Raw genomic sequence first — 14,438 nt, forward strand, 5'->3', positions numbered from 1 at the left:
TCTGTGAGATGTATTGGGTAAAAAAGTCTGATCCATGGAGGCCCCACCTTGAAACTCACAGGACTTAAAGGATCTGCTGCTAATGTCAGGTACCACAGAACACCTTCAGAGGTCTTGTGGAGTCAAGCCTTGACAGATCAGAGCTGTTTTGGTGGCACAAGGGGGCTTACACAATATTAGGAAGGTGGACTCAATGTTTTTGGCTGATCGGTGTATATAAACATGTACAGGAGTAGTTGTGTGAAGGCTTATCCGTTGTTTAACAGGCGTGATCTCAACTTGGTTGCAGATTTGTGTCTGAATCTTTATTTAATCTTTAGGTTTGTTGAACAGTTATCCCCAGTTGTGATGCTTTGTGACTTGTTGCATTACTGTTTACACACTACCTTTCTGTTTTACAGCAGTTTTACTACTGTGTTCCTTCTGTCCCCAGTGCTTGGCACAGTGATTCAGCCCTGTCATGGTTCTTTGACTTTTCCCTACATGTGTGCTTTGTGCTGTTGTCAATCATGCCCTCAAACTTTTACTGCTCGTTGCTCGTCATTGAAATGTTATCATCTTAGTGAAAATGGGCTTTTCTGCCCTTTGGGGACATTCTATTTTGTCTATACATATTTGACATTTTTAAATAAATGTAATCGTGCTGTCCCGGCAGTGTGATCATGTTTTCGTTGCTGGGAGGAAGTTTTCTCCAGGGAGGTAATAAAATCCCCCTTTTACATGCTGCATTTGCTCTGAATATGTGCAGAGTGGAGAACCCAGTTTTTCCCCCTTTTTGTATAGGTAATTGTGACAAGCCAGGGCAAATCAGTTGTATGTGGTTTTTTTTTTTTTTTTCTTTTTACCCCTAAAAACATTTTTCTTAAGTTGACACTGCAAAGGTATTTGCAAAAGGAAGCCAGATTTCAATGGGCAGAGAGGAAAGTTCTGGAATTCCCACGATATGTTAAGTACTTGTCCAATAAATCAAAGTCCACGCACACACGCTTCGTTAGTAGGGTGAAGAGGTGCGTTTTTGTAATTATTTGTCTATGCAGCCAAGAAAAAGCATAGTACAGTAAGAACCTGTTAAAGAAGGAATTTTAGAATAATTTTACAGCACAAAGGTAACTAAAGCAGTGTGAATTAGTCATTCTTAGTTGTGACAGCATTTTGATTTTTCTGCATTGTTTCTAGTGCATATCATCTAACTAAGCCATATAAAAGTCCTAACAGATTGATAAATATGAGACAATTGCATAAACTGGAATTTGCTGAAATAAATGAGAATCACAAATGATGTGCATTTCACTTTGTTGCTTTAATATGGGTAGTTTTGTCACAAAACACTTCGGTCTTCACTGTGACACTGGCCTCTAAGCCAGCGTAGCAAAGCCCACCCTGGCATTTCCTTGGTCAAACACAGAATAGAACTGTCTGAGGAAGACATCTCCAAGAATCCAGAAGGGCATTCCATCTCGATCGGATGAATGGGATGCCTCAATCCCACTCAAGCAATTGCCATTGGAATTCTGTTCCTGTAAACGGAATCATAGATCATTCGACCAACTGCCGTCGTGCAAAGGGGGGGAATTAGCGAGGTAGCCTGTGTAACTGTCCTCTCACCGTCAGCACATAGGAAGAAGGTTCCAGATGGAGGTGGGCTCCATTCATGACAAAGGTCAATGTAGGTAGACTGCTCAGACTGTTACAATCAAAGACGTACTGGTAACAGAAAGTTGACTCATCAGTGTGTTTTCTTGGCAAAATTCCTTTGCCCACGGCCTATGATCTTTTGAATACAGTCAGTCAAGGAACAATGTAAAATTGCCAGAGTAATACTGCCTGAAAAGAGTGGGCTGGATGCCCATTGCAATGGCAAAGATGAAGATATTGGCATTTTAATGGCAGAAAATTGGGAACACGACAGTAGCCTTACAGAGTAACCTGTTGGCACCAGGAATATGAATAGCCCTGCACCACTGCAGAAAAAGAAAAAATCTCACATTGCCACTGTCATCCGTTTCAGCCCCCAGCATCTGCTGCAGTGTATCCACATACTGCGGAGGGCAGGTGAGCAGAGAGGTTCCTGTGTCCACGATGGCTGAGCAGCCGTTAACACACCATCCTGTGGGCTGATGGTCAACCTCAAACCTACGCATCGCACATCAGTTAAACACATATTTGTCCTTTTATGGTAATAGCAAAGTGAATAAATGCTGCCAAAATGAAAAATGTGTTTCTTGAAATCCATCAAAACATTTTCCCATAATTTTTGTTTTGTTAAAATGTGGTAACATACACTTATTTGGGATATCAGTATTTCATTTTGTACCTTGAAAATTTTAAGAAGCTAAATGCACATATTCAATAACGATTTGAGTTCCTCGGATTACACAGTGTATTTTTAGAGCAAGGTGTCTGAGTCACTGTTTTTGCTGTGGATCTGTAGCAATAGGATTCACCCTTCGAACACCAGCTGCCAATGACTGCTCTCTTGCACAGGAACCCAGTGGATTTCCCCAGTGTAGTGCGAAGGGTCCGTTCCCCCGAAAACCACTTCACTGCCGCGTTCTGAGTTTCTAAAATTGAACGCAAAAAATATTGCATGCTTATTAAAAACATTGCATGGTGTGTCAATCTGCATACACATGCTATTATGTCATCTATATTATGGTATAAAAAGTGAGCGCACCGGCTCAGGTAGAAAGCAAAGACTGGCTCATCCAGCAGACCCTCTTCAATCATAGTGTCAATGATGGTTCCTCTGTTTGGCATTAAGGCAAGACCCATAATTCCATCATGCAGAGGACGGGCAAAGTGGTTACCAGGCTCTGTAATACTTAAGCCGATTTTTTGGTTGGTGACAGTCAGGTTTCCAAGCTGCATAAAAAAGACCATAGAAATTGTATAATTTTTAAACTCACATATGTTTAACATAAATAATTTTGGACTCACTGGTTGTGTTGGGTGCTTGTGGGTTGTGCTTACACTGACTGTATCGTAGCCAATGACTCCAGTGAGGCTCCCCGTTCCATAATGGATTGAAAACAGCTGTCCATTACTGTAATATGTTGAGGACTTTTCAGGGTTGAATAGAGGATGGTATGCTGTGAAAAAACAAAGACTAATCCATCAATACAGGGCTGCAACCTGACACCATGTCCAGTTGTAATGGGGGTGATAAAACATGAATTTATTAACCACTATTATTGCCTACAATTACATCTGCTGTTATGGTATGCATATTTTGATTGTGTTGTATTGAGTGTGTATCCCACACTGTATAACTCTTGATGAAATCTACAATGAATTGAATGTGGAGGCTTGATGTCTTGCATGTGGCAGCTGTGGCTTAAATTCACACATTTCCAAAATAGTGCACAGGACTTCATGTTCTCAGCCCTTGCATGGTTTGATTTATTTACAGTAACTTTTTTGGGGTTTTAGTCTGACCTTGTTATTGGACAAGTGGGCATATTTCCCTCTGATACTAACACTTGTGGTTTTCTCATAAAAAGTTATTTGCTTCTCTGTCATATGTAATAAAGAACTTGATTATATAGCCTGCTATGTTAGACATAGTCTGATTAAATGTTGGGTTATGAGATACTCACTGCAGGCGTTGCTCTTGCAGTAGACAGAGTTCACCCAGAGAGTAGATGACCCTGTGTCAAAGTGGACATAGAAGCTCTGTGGAGGAGTGCCAATGCTGATTTTACCAAAGTAGGACATCTGGAATGATGGAAGGGAACATTGTGGAGATCCATAATGCATTCAGTAATATTAAGAGCAGTAACAATACTGCGGTTGCTCATATTGCCTACATCAAAAATGAAGGCTGCATTTTCTGTTTTCACGGCACAGTAATTTTTTGTTTCTTTTGCAAAAGGTATGTTTGCTGAAGACTATGTCATATTCAGGGCACTTAGATTACCGATGACCAGACAACATTACCACTAGTGACCAAGTCCAGAATTTCGTCTCATTGCGGATTTTTCCGTCGCAGACTCACATCATTCTGGTTCACCAGGTTTTCACTGTAGGTCCCATCGGCGCTGTACTGCATGAACTTCAATATCTCCTTCAGCTCTCCACGCTGTCTCAGCTCCTCATACAGGGAGCCTCGCGGCAGCAGAGAAACCCTACGGTGAAGAGGAAGACATCAGATACTGCAGAAATATGTTAACATCCTTCTATTAATCCTTGACTGAGATCTCCTGCAATAACTTCATTGTCTCCTTTCAGAGATCTTCAGAAAAAGTCTTACTTGACGAGTCCCTCTGTGAGAGCCACACACACTAAGCTGAGAATCAGAAACATGCTTATTGCATTCTGCTCAGAATCTGGTGAACTGTTGCCTTTATATCTTTTCATAGCTGAAACTGTGTATGCCTTGTATTTGCTCTCTTGGGTTTCCAAGTTCAGTCTTAAAATGTTTTTCAGTCACTTCTTTGCCAAAGATAAGATATGAAGTCTTTTATTAAGGGAACTCTAACGTATACTACATGTGACGCAGATACTGAAGTACAGTTAAATGAAAATGTCCTTTTCTATTTGAAAAATGATTTGCCTTGAGACTGATAAAAGTAAAACATACAGATGATGAAAGCAAATGTGTTCTTGGTTGTTTTGCCTCTACTCATACTTTGAGGTGATAACAGGACTTCTGCCTAATTGGTTAAGGTCTCGACAAAATAACAATCACAGATGATCTTTAAGTAGAAAATCATACAGCTTCACTTTCAATTCTTGCAATTCCCAGTGGTTATTGAATTGTCGAATGATTGCTAAAAAAGTTTTCAGGAAAGGTATTTATTTTCTCAAACACAGGAGGATTCTCACCTGGAAGTGATGCTGCAGTTCTGACTGAAACTTCTCAAGACAGGGATCCTTGCACTACTCTGGCCAGCATACAGCCAAATAACATGAAATGCTGAATAATTTCTAACTTATAACATTAACTTTTTTGCTTTTTGAATCAAGGCTTGAGTCCAGTGAAATAAGAATAAGGGGCAAAAATATTAATATAATGTGACTTACGAGTTTTCTGTATTTGGTTGTTTTGCAGCAAACACTTAAGGGGAGTTCCTTGTAGTTAGGTGCTCCTTGCTACCTTAGAAAATTTTTAAAAAATTAAAAAACCTAAAAGGTAGGGACGGAGAGTTGTTATGTGGTACCCAGTATTCCTCAGCGCTCATTCAGAGCTGAGTAATGAGTGATGGCATTTTTTGGCCTTTTCTTGTGCTGCTTGTGCCAATAAGGGATGATAACTGCTGCATTCAAACCCCATGGCTGATTATCCATTATCTTATCTTATTTCTATGATTCTTCTCCTCCTGCTATGTCTCATGGAATAAGAAAGTACAATCCACTAAAGGACGATATGGCATCCATCCACATCCGAATGTGGCATTCTTTACAATCTTGGCATGTCTGGACTAAAATTTTATTGACGAAACATGGAATTCTAGAATTATGTTTTCACCGAACTGTCTTCATGATTGCTCGCTACATGCTACTGCTTTCTGTTCCTTTGACAAAAAGCACAGCCTGTCTTTCTCAGAAATCTTGATACACTGCAACATTGCTGAGAGCGAAAGCGCTGATTTGAAAGTCTTCTATGGCAGCAGGAAAACAATCTTAAAATCTAAGCTCCATCTTTTTCGTTGAGTCGCTGCCGTGTGCTCAGTCAAAACAAAGATGAGCTGAGGTTCATCATGATCGCGGAGGTGCATGAAATTACAGGTTTCAGATTCCAAAGTCTTTGCTTTAATAACAACTGTATTACCTCACAGCATTTCTCTTTATGGATTTGCTGAAAGCTAATCGGACTGTTCCCAGTGAGTGATTCAAGAGTAGCTGGATTGGGCCCGATGAAAGCCCCCGCAGCACATATTGTCCCCTACGTAGTTGGCTTCCTGTGATCCCGAAAACAGTCCACCTCCTAGACAGACAGATCCCTGGAATGTTTTCTTCTATCCTCATTCCAAAGAGTTATCCCGCTTGCATAATATGCCAAACACAATCTGAGCATTTTCCATGGCTTCCTTAGAGTCAAGCTGCAAAGAGGAGTTACTTTATGGTGTGTATAAAGAATCTGGATCCCTCTGCATGTAGTAACATGTTAAACAATGTCATTGTGTTATGGCGAAGTAGTATTCTCTGTGTCTCCAACATTAACTGTTGCCATCCCTGCAATTTTAAATTTTTGTTTGAAATGAAATCTTCTCACAGTAGAGTTTTCATTGTGGTCCACAGTTACACAAAGGACTCAAGGGTGATTTTGCCCAGTCACTTTTTAGGCTCTGAAGGGCATCAGAAATGCTGAGGAAACTGTGGGAGGGACCAATCCTTATCTGCACACCCTAGTTGAAGACAAAGACCTTTGCATATCAGCATTTGCTATCCAGAACACGGCAATCCAGCCAGCAGGACAAAGTAGAGGTAGTCCACGATTTACAATGGGGTTCCGTTTTGGTGACCTCTAAGTCAGCTTTGTCATTTGTCAAATAATCCCCTTAAGTAATGATATATAAATTTACATTTATTCATTTAGCAAACACTTTTTTTCCAAAACAACGTACACCTCATAAAAAATACAGTGTGTGCATTACATTAGCAGGAAGAGAGACATAGATGCAGACGCATGATTCTTGAGTGCAATTAGTTTCCATCCACCATATGAACCACATCACAAAGATATATAAACAATTAACGTTCTTGAATGATATATTCAATAACTGGGCATTTTTTTTCCAAGTAAATTCATGAGAAAATAATACTAATATTGAGCAATAATAGTATAAATACAGTACAGTATTTTAAGTATATTTTCATGTTGTGCTGTTATTTTTACAGGAATTTCTCATTGCCTTCTTTTGCTTTTTTTTTTTGCATCACCAGAACACTCACATTTTCACTTGCTAGCCAGTGTAAAAACAAAATAAACTGAATGGAGTCACTAACAAAACATTTTCTAAGAAAAATCTATGTTTTTATGAATAAAATGTATTTGCTGATTGACACACGTGGTGGGGGGGCATGGCGGTGCAGCGAGTTTGGTTCGGTCCTGCTCTCTGGCAGGTCTGGGGCTCGACTCCCGCTTGGGGTGCCTTGCTGTGGACCAGCATCCCATCCAGGCTGGACGTGCCCCCCCCCCGCCCCCCAGTCCTGCGCCCTGTGCTGCCGGGTTAGGCTCCGGCTCACTGCAACCCTGCTTAGGACAAGTGCTTACAGCCAGTGTGTGTGTGTGTGTGTGTGTGTGTGTGTGTGTGTGTGTGTGTGTGTGTGTGTGATAGACACACCAACTGAGTCAATATGGTGCCTTGTAGCCGCACTGCCAGCCGAAATTATTGTGCACCAAATGGAGCGGGCCATTCTTAGACATTACAACAAAATGCCAGAATTTGAAAATAATACATGGTTGAGGGGGGTGCGGTGGCACAGTGGGTTGGACCGGGTCCTGCTCTCTGGTGAGTCTGGGGTTCGAGTCCCGCTAGGGGCGCCTTGCGACGGACTGGCGTCCCGTCCTGGGTGTGTCCCCTTCCCCCTCCGGCCTTACGCCCTGAGTTGCCGGGTTAGGCTCCGGTTCCCCGCGACCCCGTATGGGACAAGTGTTTCTGAAAATGTGTGTGTGTGTGTGTGTGTACATGGTTGATAGGACAGCTGTCCCAGGTTCACATTGTATGTCACGTGTGTCATAAGTCGAGGACTACCTGTAATGGTCTTGAAGGTAACTAGAGGTCAAAGGTTGAACAGGGATAGAAGGTAGTGTTGGGGTTAAACACATAGACTATTAACCTGGATGTTGCTTGTTCAAGATCTGCTTTGCATTGTTACTGTAATAACCTTTGAGCAAGATATTTACCTGATATCTCTGGTAGAAGTTCCAAACTATATTAATGGCTCAATACTGTTAGGTTGCTATGGATGATACTGTGAACTAAGTGAGAAATTAATGATCGTCATAATGATTCCTGAACTCTTACATATAAGTACATCATAGATTATGCTTTTATTGTTTCACATGTGTAAGGGGTGCAGTGGGTTGGACCGCAGTCCTGCTCTCCGGTGGGTCTGGGGTTCGAGTCCCGCTTGGGGTGCCTTGCGACGGACTGGCGTCCCGTCCTGGGTGTGTCCCCTCCCCCTCCGGCCTTACGCCCTGTGTTACCGGGTAGGCTCTGGTTCCCCGCGACCCCGTATTGGACACGCGGTTCTGAAAATGTGTGTGTGTGTGTGTGTGTGTGTGTTTCACATGTTCTTGGAAGCAAGGACAAGACAAAGCGAGAACGTCTGAAACTTGCATACTAATGCCTTACTACTAAATGTAGGCCAAGTTTGATGGTGTCAGTTGTTTTATAAAACGCTGAATGTTTTGTACATTGAAATCATAGGAACAATTGGAACAATGTGTTTAAATGAAATAGCGAAATATGGACCACTTTTTGTTTTATGTAATTTCTGAGCGAATTCGTTCATTTAAATTATCTTACGTATTCACGTTTCAGTCTTTATACCGTTTGATAGTTTTACCGAAGCCAGCCATCGAGTGTACTTTTCTCAAATCGTATTTGCCAGACCTCTTCAGGGTCTTGAACTAAAGAGTCTTGACTTTTCCAGCTTTTATTGCTTATGTTAAAATATGCGAAACTGGGTGTGTTTCCACATGCCATGCAAAACAGTGTTTGCACATAGAAGGAGGGAAAAGGGATGAGATGCTGTGGTCCGTTGTAGTCCACTGTGGTCTGCTGCGGTCCAGTGTGGTCCACTGTAGTGTGGCTGTCTCTGGCCACCAGATGGAGATATTGCTGTTGGCGAGGGCTTTGCAACCAGAGCAGAAGCTGCTGGACTGTTCTCCCCTGCAGTGTCTGGTGCTGGTGAGCAGAGGCAGGACCGTCTTATGCAGTATGAAGGTGGCAGCTAGCTGGGAAGCCCAGTATAGTGCTGCCCAGCATCTGGACTTAGGCTGCACATGCAACAAGCGTGAAGAGTGAATCCAACCATCTATTCATGTCCTGCTGGAGGGCTGGAGGGGCTGTGAGCCACATTTGATTCGCCGTGAACGTGAACAGCTCGTGATACGATATTTGTCACTTCTGAGGTTGAGTCACAGATTTCTCTTTTCCCGTTAAAGTCACTGAAAGATAGTCATGTTTTTCTTCTTCACAAAAAAAAAACTGACATGGTGTCCTGTGCAGCGAAACACTTTTTAACAAGAAAGAACTCCATCTGAACTATCAAACGCAAGAAAAGGAACAGATCGACAGATCTCCGAGGGTGAAATCTCTCCGCAGAGGAGCTTCAGAGCAATAATGGGACCGTGAGAGTGACAAGGTGACCTCCCTTCACACCTCCAAACAGGGCTGGCAATGTGGCAGCAATCCCAAATATCTCAAATGCCTTGTACCTCAGTACACTATTCTCTTCTTCTGCCAAATGGTTAATATCACATGGTATGGCCATGGCATTTGTTCACACTCTCTGACCAACCACACATCACCTAGTTGCTGCGCAGCTGATAGGACTATACATGTTCTCATTCCACACACACACTGGCTCAAAGCACTTCTCCGAAGCGGGCTCGCGGCAAACCGGAGCCTAACCCGGCAACGCAGGGAGCAAGACTAGAGGGGGAGGGGACACACCCAGGACGGGACGCCAGTCCATCACAAGGCACCCCAAGCAGGGCTCGAACCCCAGACCCACCAGAGGGTAGGACCCAGCCAAACCTGCTGCGCCATCGCACCCCCCACTAGTAAACATAAGTAAATAAATAAAACAGTTAATCAACATAATATAAAGTTTTCTATAAAATAGTAATGAACTCCCTAAGATGCAGGGTCTAAAAGGAGTTTGTTTCTCAAGAGTGGCCATGTCTTGGGGGGAGAAATATTGTTGATCATAAAATTAATCTTTGGCAAAAGATCTTTTACAGTTTGAATAATACTGCTTGCAATTTCACACTTTACCCTTTTATACCGCTTGGTATATAGTAAAATATTTTATTTTAGGTAGTGCTATGGAATCGTGCCAAACACTTGAACTGGCTGTCTGCTGGTTAGAAGTCCAATACCTTAACCATATGCTTGAACAGGACGTTGCCGGTCTAATATGTTGGGGGCATTGCGGTAGATTTCGGCTCCAGAGATGGGACAGTGGAGGGTCATCTCAGGGTCAACACGCTAATATCCTCCGGGCTTCTGGGAGGATCTGAAAACAGGTCAGAGTGGTCCGAGGCGCCTGGGAGATCCTTTCCGCTCACACTTCGGACAGATGAAAGTCAACCACTTTGTGTGTGTGTTCTAGTGGTTGCGCTCACGGGAGGGTACTAGCCGGAAGTTACTGCACACATGCTGTTCTGCCAGCCTATCCTGCACATGCAGTTCACCGAAAAGCCTATTGAAAGTGGCGGGAATCAATGTATCAAAGATTTAATAACTTCCCCGACTTAGAAAGACATCCATCTGGAGCATCCTATCCACAAAAAACAAAATATTAAACACATACTTAATACTGAATATTTGTGCTGAATGCTTCATACTTGAGCTGGAAATTGTATGAGAAGCACAGAAGCAGTTTATGGATTATCAATGAAATTTTGCTCATTGCTCAGTGTGCAGTGTGCTAGTGTACAGTGTACCGAAACTGTGTTATCGTCCGTGGTTGGCGGCTGATGAGAGGGTTGTCGAAAGTGCCTCCCCCGTCCCTGGACTGTCAACGAAATTTAGCTCATTGCTCATTGTACTTAAAATGAGGATGCATTGGTTACATTACATTTATATGATGCTTTTTCTCCAAAGCGACTTAAAAGCTACTTAGAATTATTTACATTACATTTATTTATTTTGCAGACACTTTTCCCCAAAGCAGCTTCCAACGAACTCTATGTAGTGTTGTGAGCCCACACACCTTATTCACCACGGTAACTTACACTGCTAAATACACTACTTACACTGGGTCACTCATCCATACATCAGTGGAACACACTCTCTGGCACTCACACATTGTGGGTGAACCTGAACAGCATGTCTTTGGGAGGAAACCCACACAAACACAGGGAGAAGATCCAAACTCCACACAGACTGAGCAGGGATCAAACTCATGTCCTTTCACACCACCCAAGTGCCGTGCCACCGTGCCGCCCATTTATATAGCTGGGTAATTTTACTGGAGCTATTTAGGGTAAGTACCTTCCTCAAAGGTACTGCAGCTGGAGGTGTGGCTTGAACTTGTGACCTTTAGGGGAGCTCTAACCACTACCCTATCAGCTGTCCCCTACATCCAAAATCCAGTATTACGGTTGCAGTAATTAGTTGGTTCTATATCAGTATCACATATTCAGGCTTCTCATGGCAACACCGGGAGTAAATGCATCTAGTTCTGCTGTGGCTGATGGACGTGGTACACCGAGTTCTTAGTGTCGCTTGGCAGTACGTCTGGCTGTGACGTCTCCAGCGTTTCCAAGCTCTGCACGTACGGCAGAGCTGTGAACCCCATGTGAGCTGATGGGACTATGGGTGTGGTATGGAGCTCTGTTTACAGCCTTTCCCCTGACCTCTCGGTGTGGACAGAGAACCAGTGTTTACTATAGCTGTCCAGCTTAGGCTGCAGACCAAAGGGACTTCCTGCAGAGGAGCGCCATATTTCCTGTCCACGCTGTTTTACTGGAAACTGCTTTCCCATGATGCCGACCGCATGTGTGGAACTATTTGTTCTGAAAAAGAGATCCTATTTATAATTCCTTTTCATGTGGCCATCACAGATTATCTACGAAAGTGCATAAACAACCCCCACCCCAACACACTTTTCCTGTTGTGTCATTGTGTTTTGGCTTTAAGCTCCTACAACATAACACTTTGAGCTGTAAAGAATGCAAACTACAGCACTGGCAGGATATAACCTTAGTCATACTCAGCCGTACTCAAAAGCTGATTATAGGATGTCACAGGACTTTAGATCTTAAGTTATTTCCTTTTAAGATGAGTTGTATTTTAAACTTATCAGAAAGACTGCTTATTTCTAGATGGCATGGTAGGGCAGTGAGCACTGCTGTTGTCTCACAGCACCTGGGTGGTGTGATTGGATGTGGGTTCAATCCCTGCTCAGCCTGTGCAGAGTTTGCATGTTCTCCCTATGGGCTCATGTGACTACATGATGTCCATTGGAAGTTGCTTTGGGGAAAAGTGTCTCCTAAATGTATTTCACCATAAAGATGTTTAACCTTGTAATAATCTCAGGAAAGTTAGCTCTTGTTGGGTCTGGCCTTTGAAAACCATCGCCGTTCTCCGGATTGGGTGAGAACTTTCGGGACTGGGTATCAGAGATGACCTGGTTGTAGAAATGACTTTGGAGGTCATGTGCACACGTGATGGCAGCAGTACGCAGGGAAATTGCTGTCTAGCTGCAGGAGCAGGTGCTGGATTAATGGTGTGCAAATGGTCTGTGTTCATGGCACCGATACCGCCTTTTCACGCTATAGAGGCAACACGCTTCCGTGCTGAATAGCAGTAAATCCCCCCGGCCTTGAAGTGGAAACCAATGCCCTGATCAGTCGACTGTGTGTTGCACCGCTAGCTTTTTGTCTGTCCCGTTTTTCTCAGCCCCTCCCCCCTATAAAGGCCTCTTTACTACTTTGTCCCCTCTCTCTACCACACCGGTCCCTGTCAAATAGCCTCAAATAAATGTGTCTAATTGAAATGTTTTCATTTTTGTGTTGCAGCGAACACAAAGGGAGGCCACTGGGCGGGGGGAACATTATTATGTGCACCCCTTTACATTATTTAGGGGAGGTTTGACCTGTCTGCCCTTTCTGTGTCCTCCAGCCCCGCCTGTGTCCTCTTCACCCCTCCTCCTATTGTGCACGTAAAAGTGGCGCACCCGTATTGCCATCCGGAACCAATCGATTTGGGCTCTGGATGTCTCGGCCTTGCCCGCGCTGTAGGCCGCCTGCAGTGGCCAGGCCCGTGGGGGCGTTATCTTGTGCTGAAGCAGCCTTTTTACCAAATGGCCTCTTTACTCACCGTGCCGCCACCCCGTACACCTTGTGATTTATGAGGGTCCCGTCTGCAGCCCAGGGAAGTCAGGTCGGTTGAGCGCTTTTTTTGTATAAAAAGAAGCCAATGTGCGTGTTTGAAGCTAATGGAAATTACAAAAGCATGTCTTGTTGCTTTAGTGGGTTCAGCCTCAGACCTAGACATGTGCTCCAACTGTGCGGGAGCAGTGATAATGATCAGCCTTTTCGCTGTATGCCAACGTGTTGGATATACTCCAAGACAAAAGGATCGTAAATGACATTTCAAGAAGTGATGCAATGCTGTTTCATCGTTGCTCTCAGTTGCTTATCTGAATGTCCCCTTACTCCCTTTAATGGCTCTAGGCAGCTTTAGCTGATCAGAACTTTAACCGTGTGGCTCTTTTCTGGTCTGTCTGGGAACTGAACGCTATGATTTAAGTATCGGCTAACTCTTGACATCGCTGATACTCAGAGGCCAGTTTGTTGGGATGTCCTCCCGTATTCAAAGCTAAGGGAGCGGAGATCTCATTGATCTGAACTTTTTGAAAACTTTCGCAAGTGGTTGGACACCCTTTGGAAGCAACGTGTTCATGAAGGCTGGAAATCCCACCCAGTGGGGTAGCCGTTTGTTGACTTCTTCGAGTGATGACAGGCTCATTATTTCCGTTATAAACTGATGGTAAATAGCCGCCAGCCCCTTTGCTCCTGTCATGTTTAATAAAGCAAGCCACGGGGCGCTCGTCCCAGTTCCTGCCAAAGCCGCTGGAAAAGGCTCCTCGTTCTGTCAGTGAACAACAGGGAAGTTATGTCTCACAGAGGCCGCTGGAGGGATCTGTTAGGTAGATGTTGAACTTTGACCTTTGCAGAGGGATAGAGAAAAAGGGAAAAAACTAGAAGGAAAGAACAACATCCCCTTGGTCGTCGATGCTACGTGCCCCCCCCTTAATCCGGTCCCCCGAGAGAGGCCGCCGGCCAGGATGAATCCTTCCGAAAGTGTGCAACTTTTTTCCTTCCCCCAAACAATGGAACTCAGGAAATATGTCAGGACAAAGCCCTGACAGCCAGGCGCTCCCTCCTCAAGCGTGCCAGTATAGAACTGCGAGGAGGCGAGAAGTAGGCAGCCCGTGCGAGTCCAGCTGCGGAGGTGCTGCAGATTCGGACCCTGGTCGTGGCTTCCGTCGCTGGCCTGGGAACAGGAGGAAAGAGCAGCTGCGGGACCGACCCAAGCGCGGCACCCGTCTCGGACTCCGCGATGTCCTTCTGGCTGGTAAGTGGGGTGGCGAACATGCCAGCTCTCGGGGAGAAAGACGAGAAACAGAGCACCACCTTCAACCATGAAAAAAGCACATCCAAACTACTTTGGAGCAGGACAGAAGAAGCCAAACTGTAACCAACGTGGAAGAGACAGCGGTTCAACAGCTATTCGTATTGTTTCCGTACAGCG

The 14,438-nt window shown here is 44.1% G+C and overlaps 2 protein-coding genes across 2 annotated transcripts in view; one reads left to right on the forward strand and one right to left on the reverse strand.

Annotated features, from left to right (window-relative positions):
• Window positions 1-1,355: 1,355 nt before the first annotated feature.
• LOC108924268 (gastricsin-like) lies at window positions 1,356-3,714 on the reverse strand. Its single transcript, XM_018735519.2, has 7 exons — window positions 3,597-3,714; window positions 2,971-3,089; window positions 2,675-2,862; window positions 2,445-2,561; window positions 1,986-2,133; window positions 1,606-1,704; window positions 1,356-1,517 (listed from the first exon to the last, which is right to left on the reverse strand). Exons 1-7 carry the CDS (start codon window positions 3,712-3,714, stop codon window positions 1,356-1,358), a joined length of 951 nt encoding a protein of 316 aa, XP_018591035.2.
• Window positions 3,715-14,071: 10,357 nt separating this feature from the next.
• Window positions 14,072-14,438, forward strand: part of LOC108924275 (tensin-like) — a 144,671-nt gene continuing 144,304 nt past the window's right edge. Inside the window, exon 1 of the mRNA XM_018735530.2 lies at window positions 14,072-14,261. Coding sequence (XP_018591046.1) covers window positions 14,247-14,261 — 15 coding nt within the window. The 5' untranslated portion in view covers window positions 14,072-14,246. The remainder of the gene's footprint in view (window positions 14,262-14,438) is intronic.

Source organism: Scleropages formosus, chromosome 21, assembly GCF_900964775.1.
Source record: "Scleropages formosus chromosome 21, fSclFor1.1, whole genome shotgun sequence".
NCBI lineage: Eukaryota > Metazoa > Chordata > Actinopteri > Osteoglossiformes > Osteoglossidae > Scleropages > Scleropages formosus.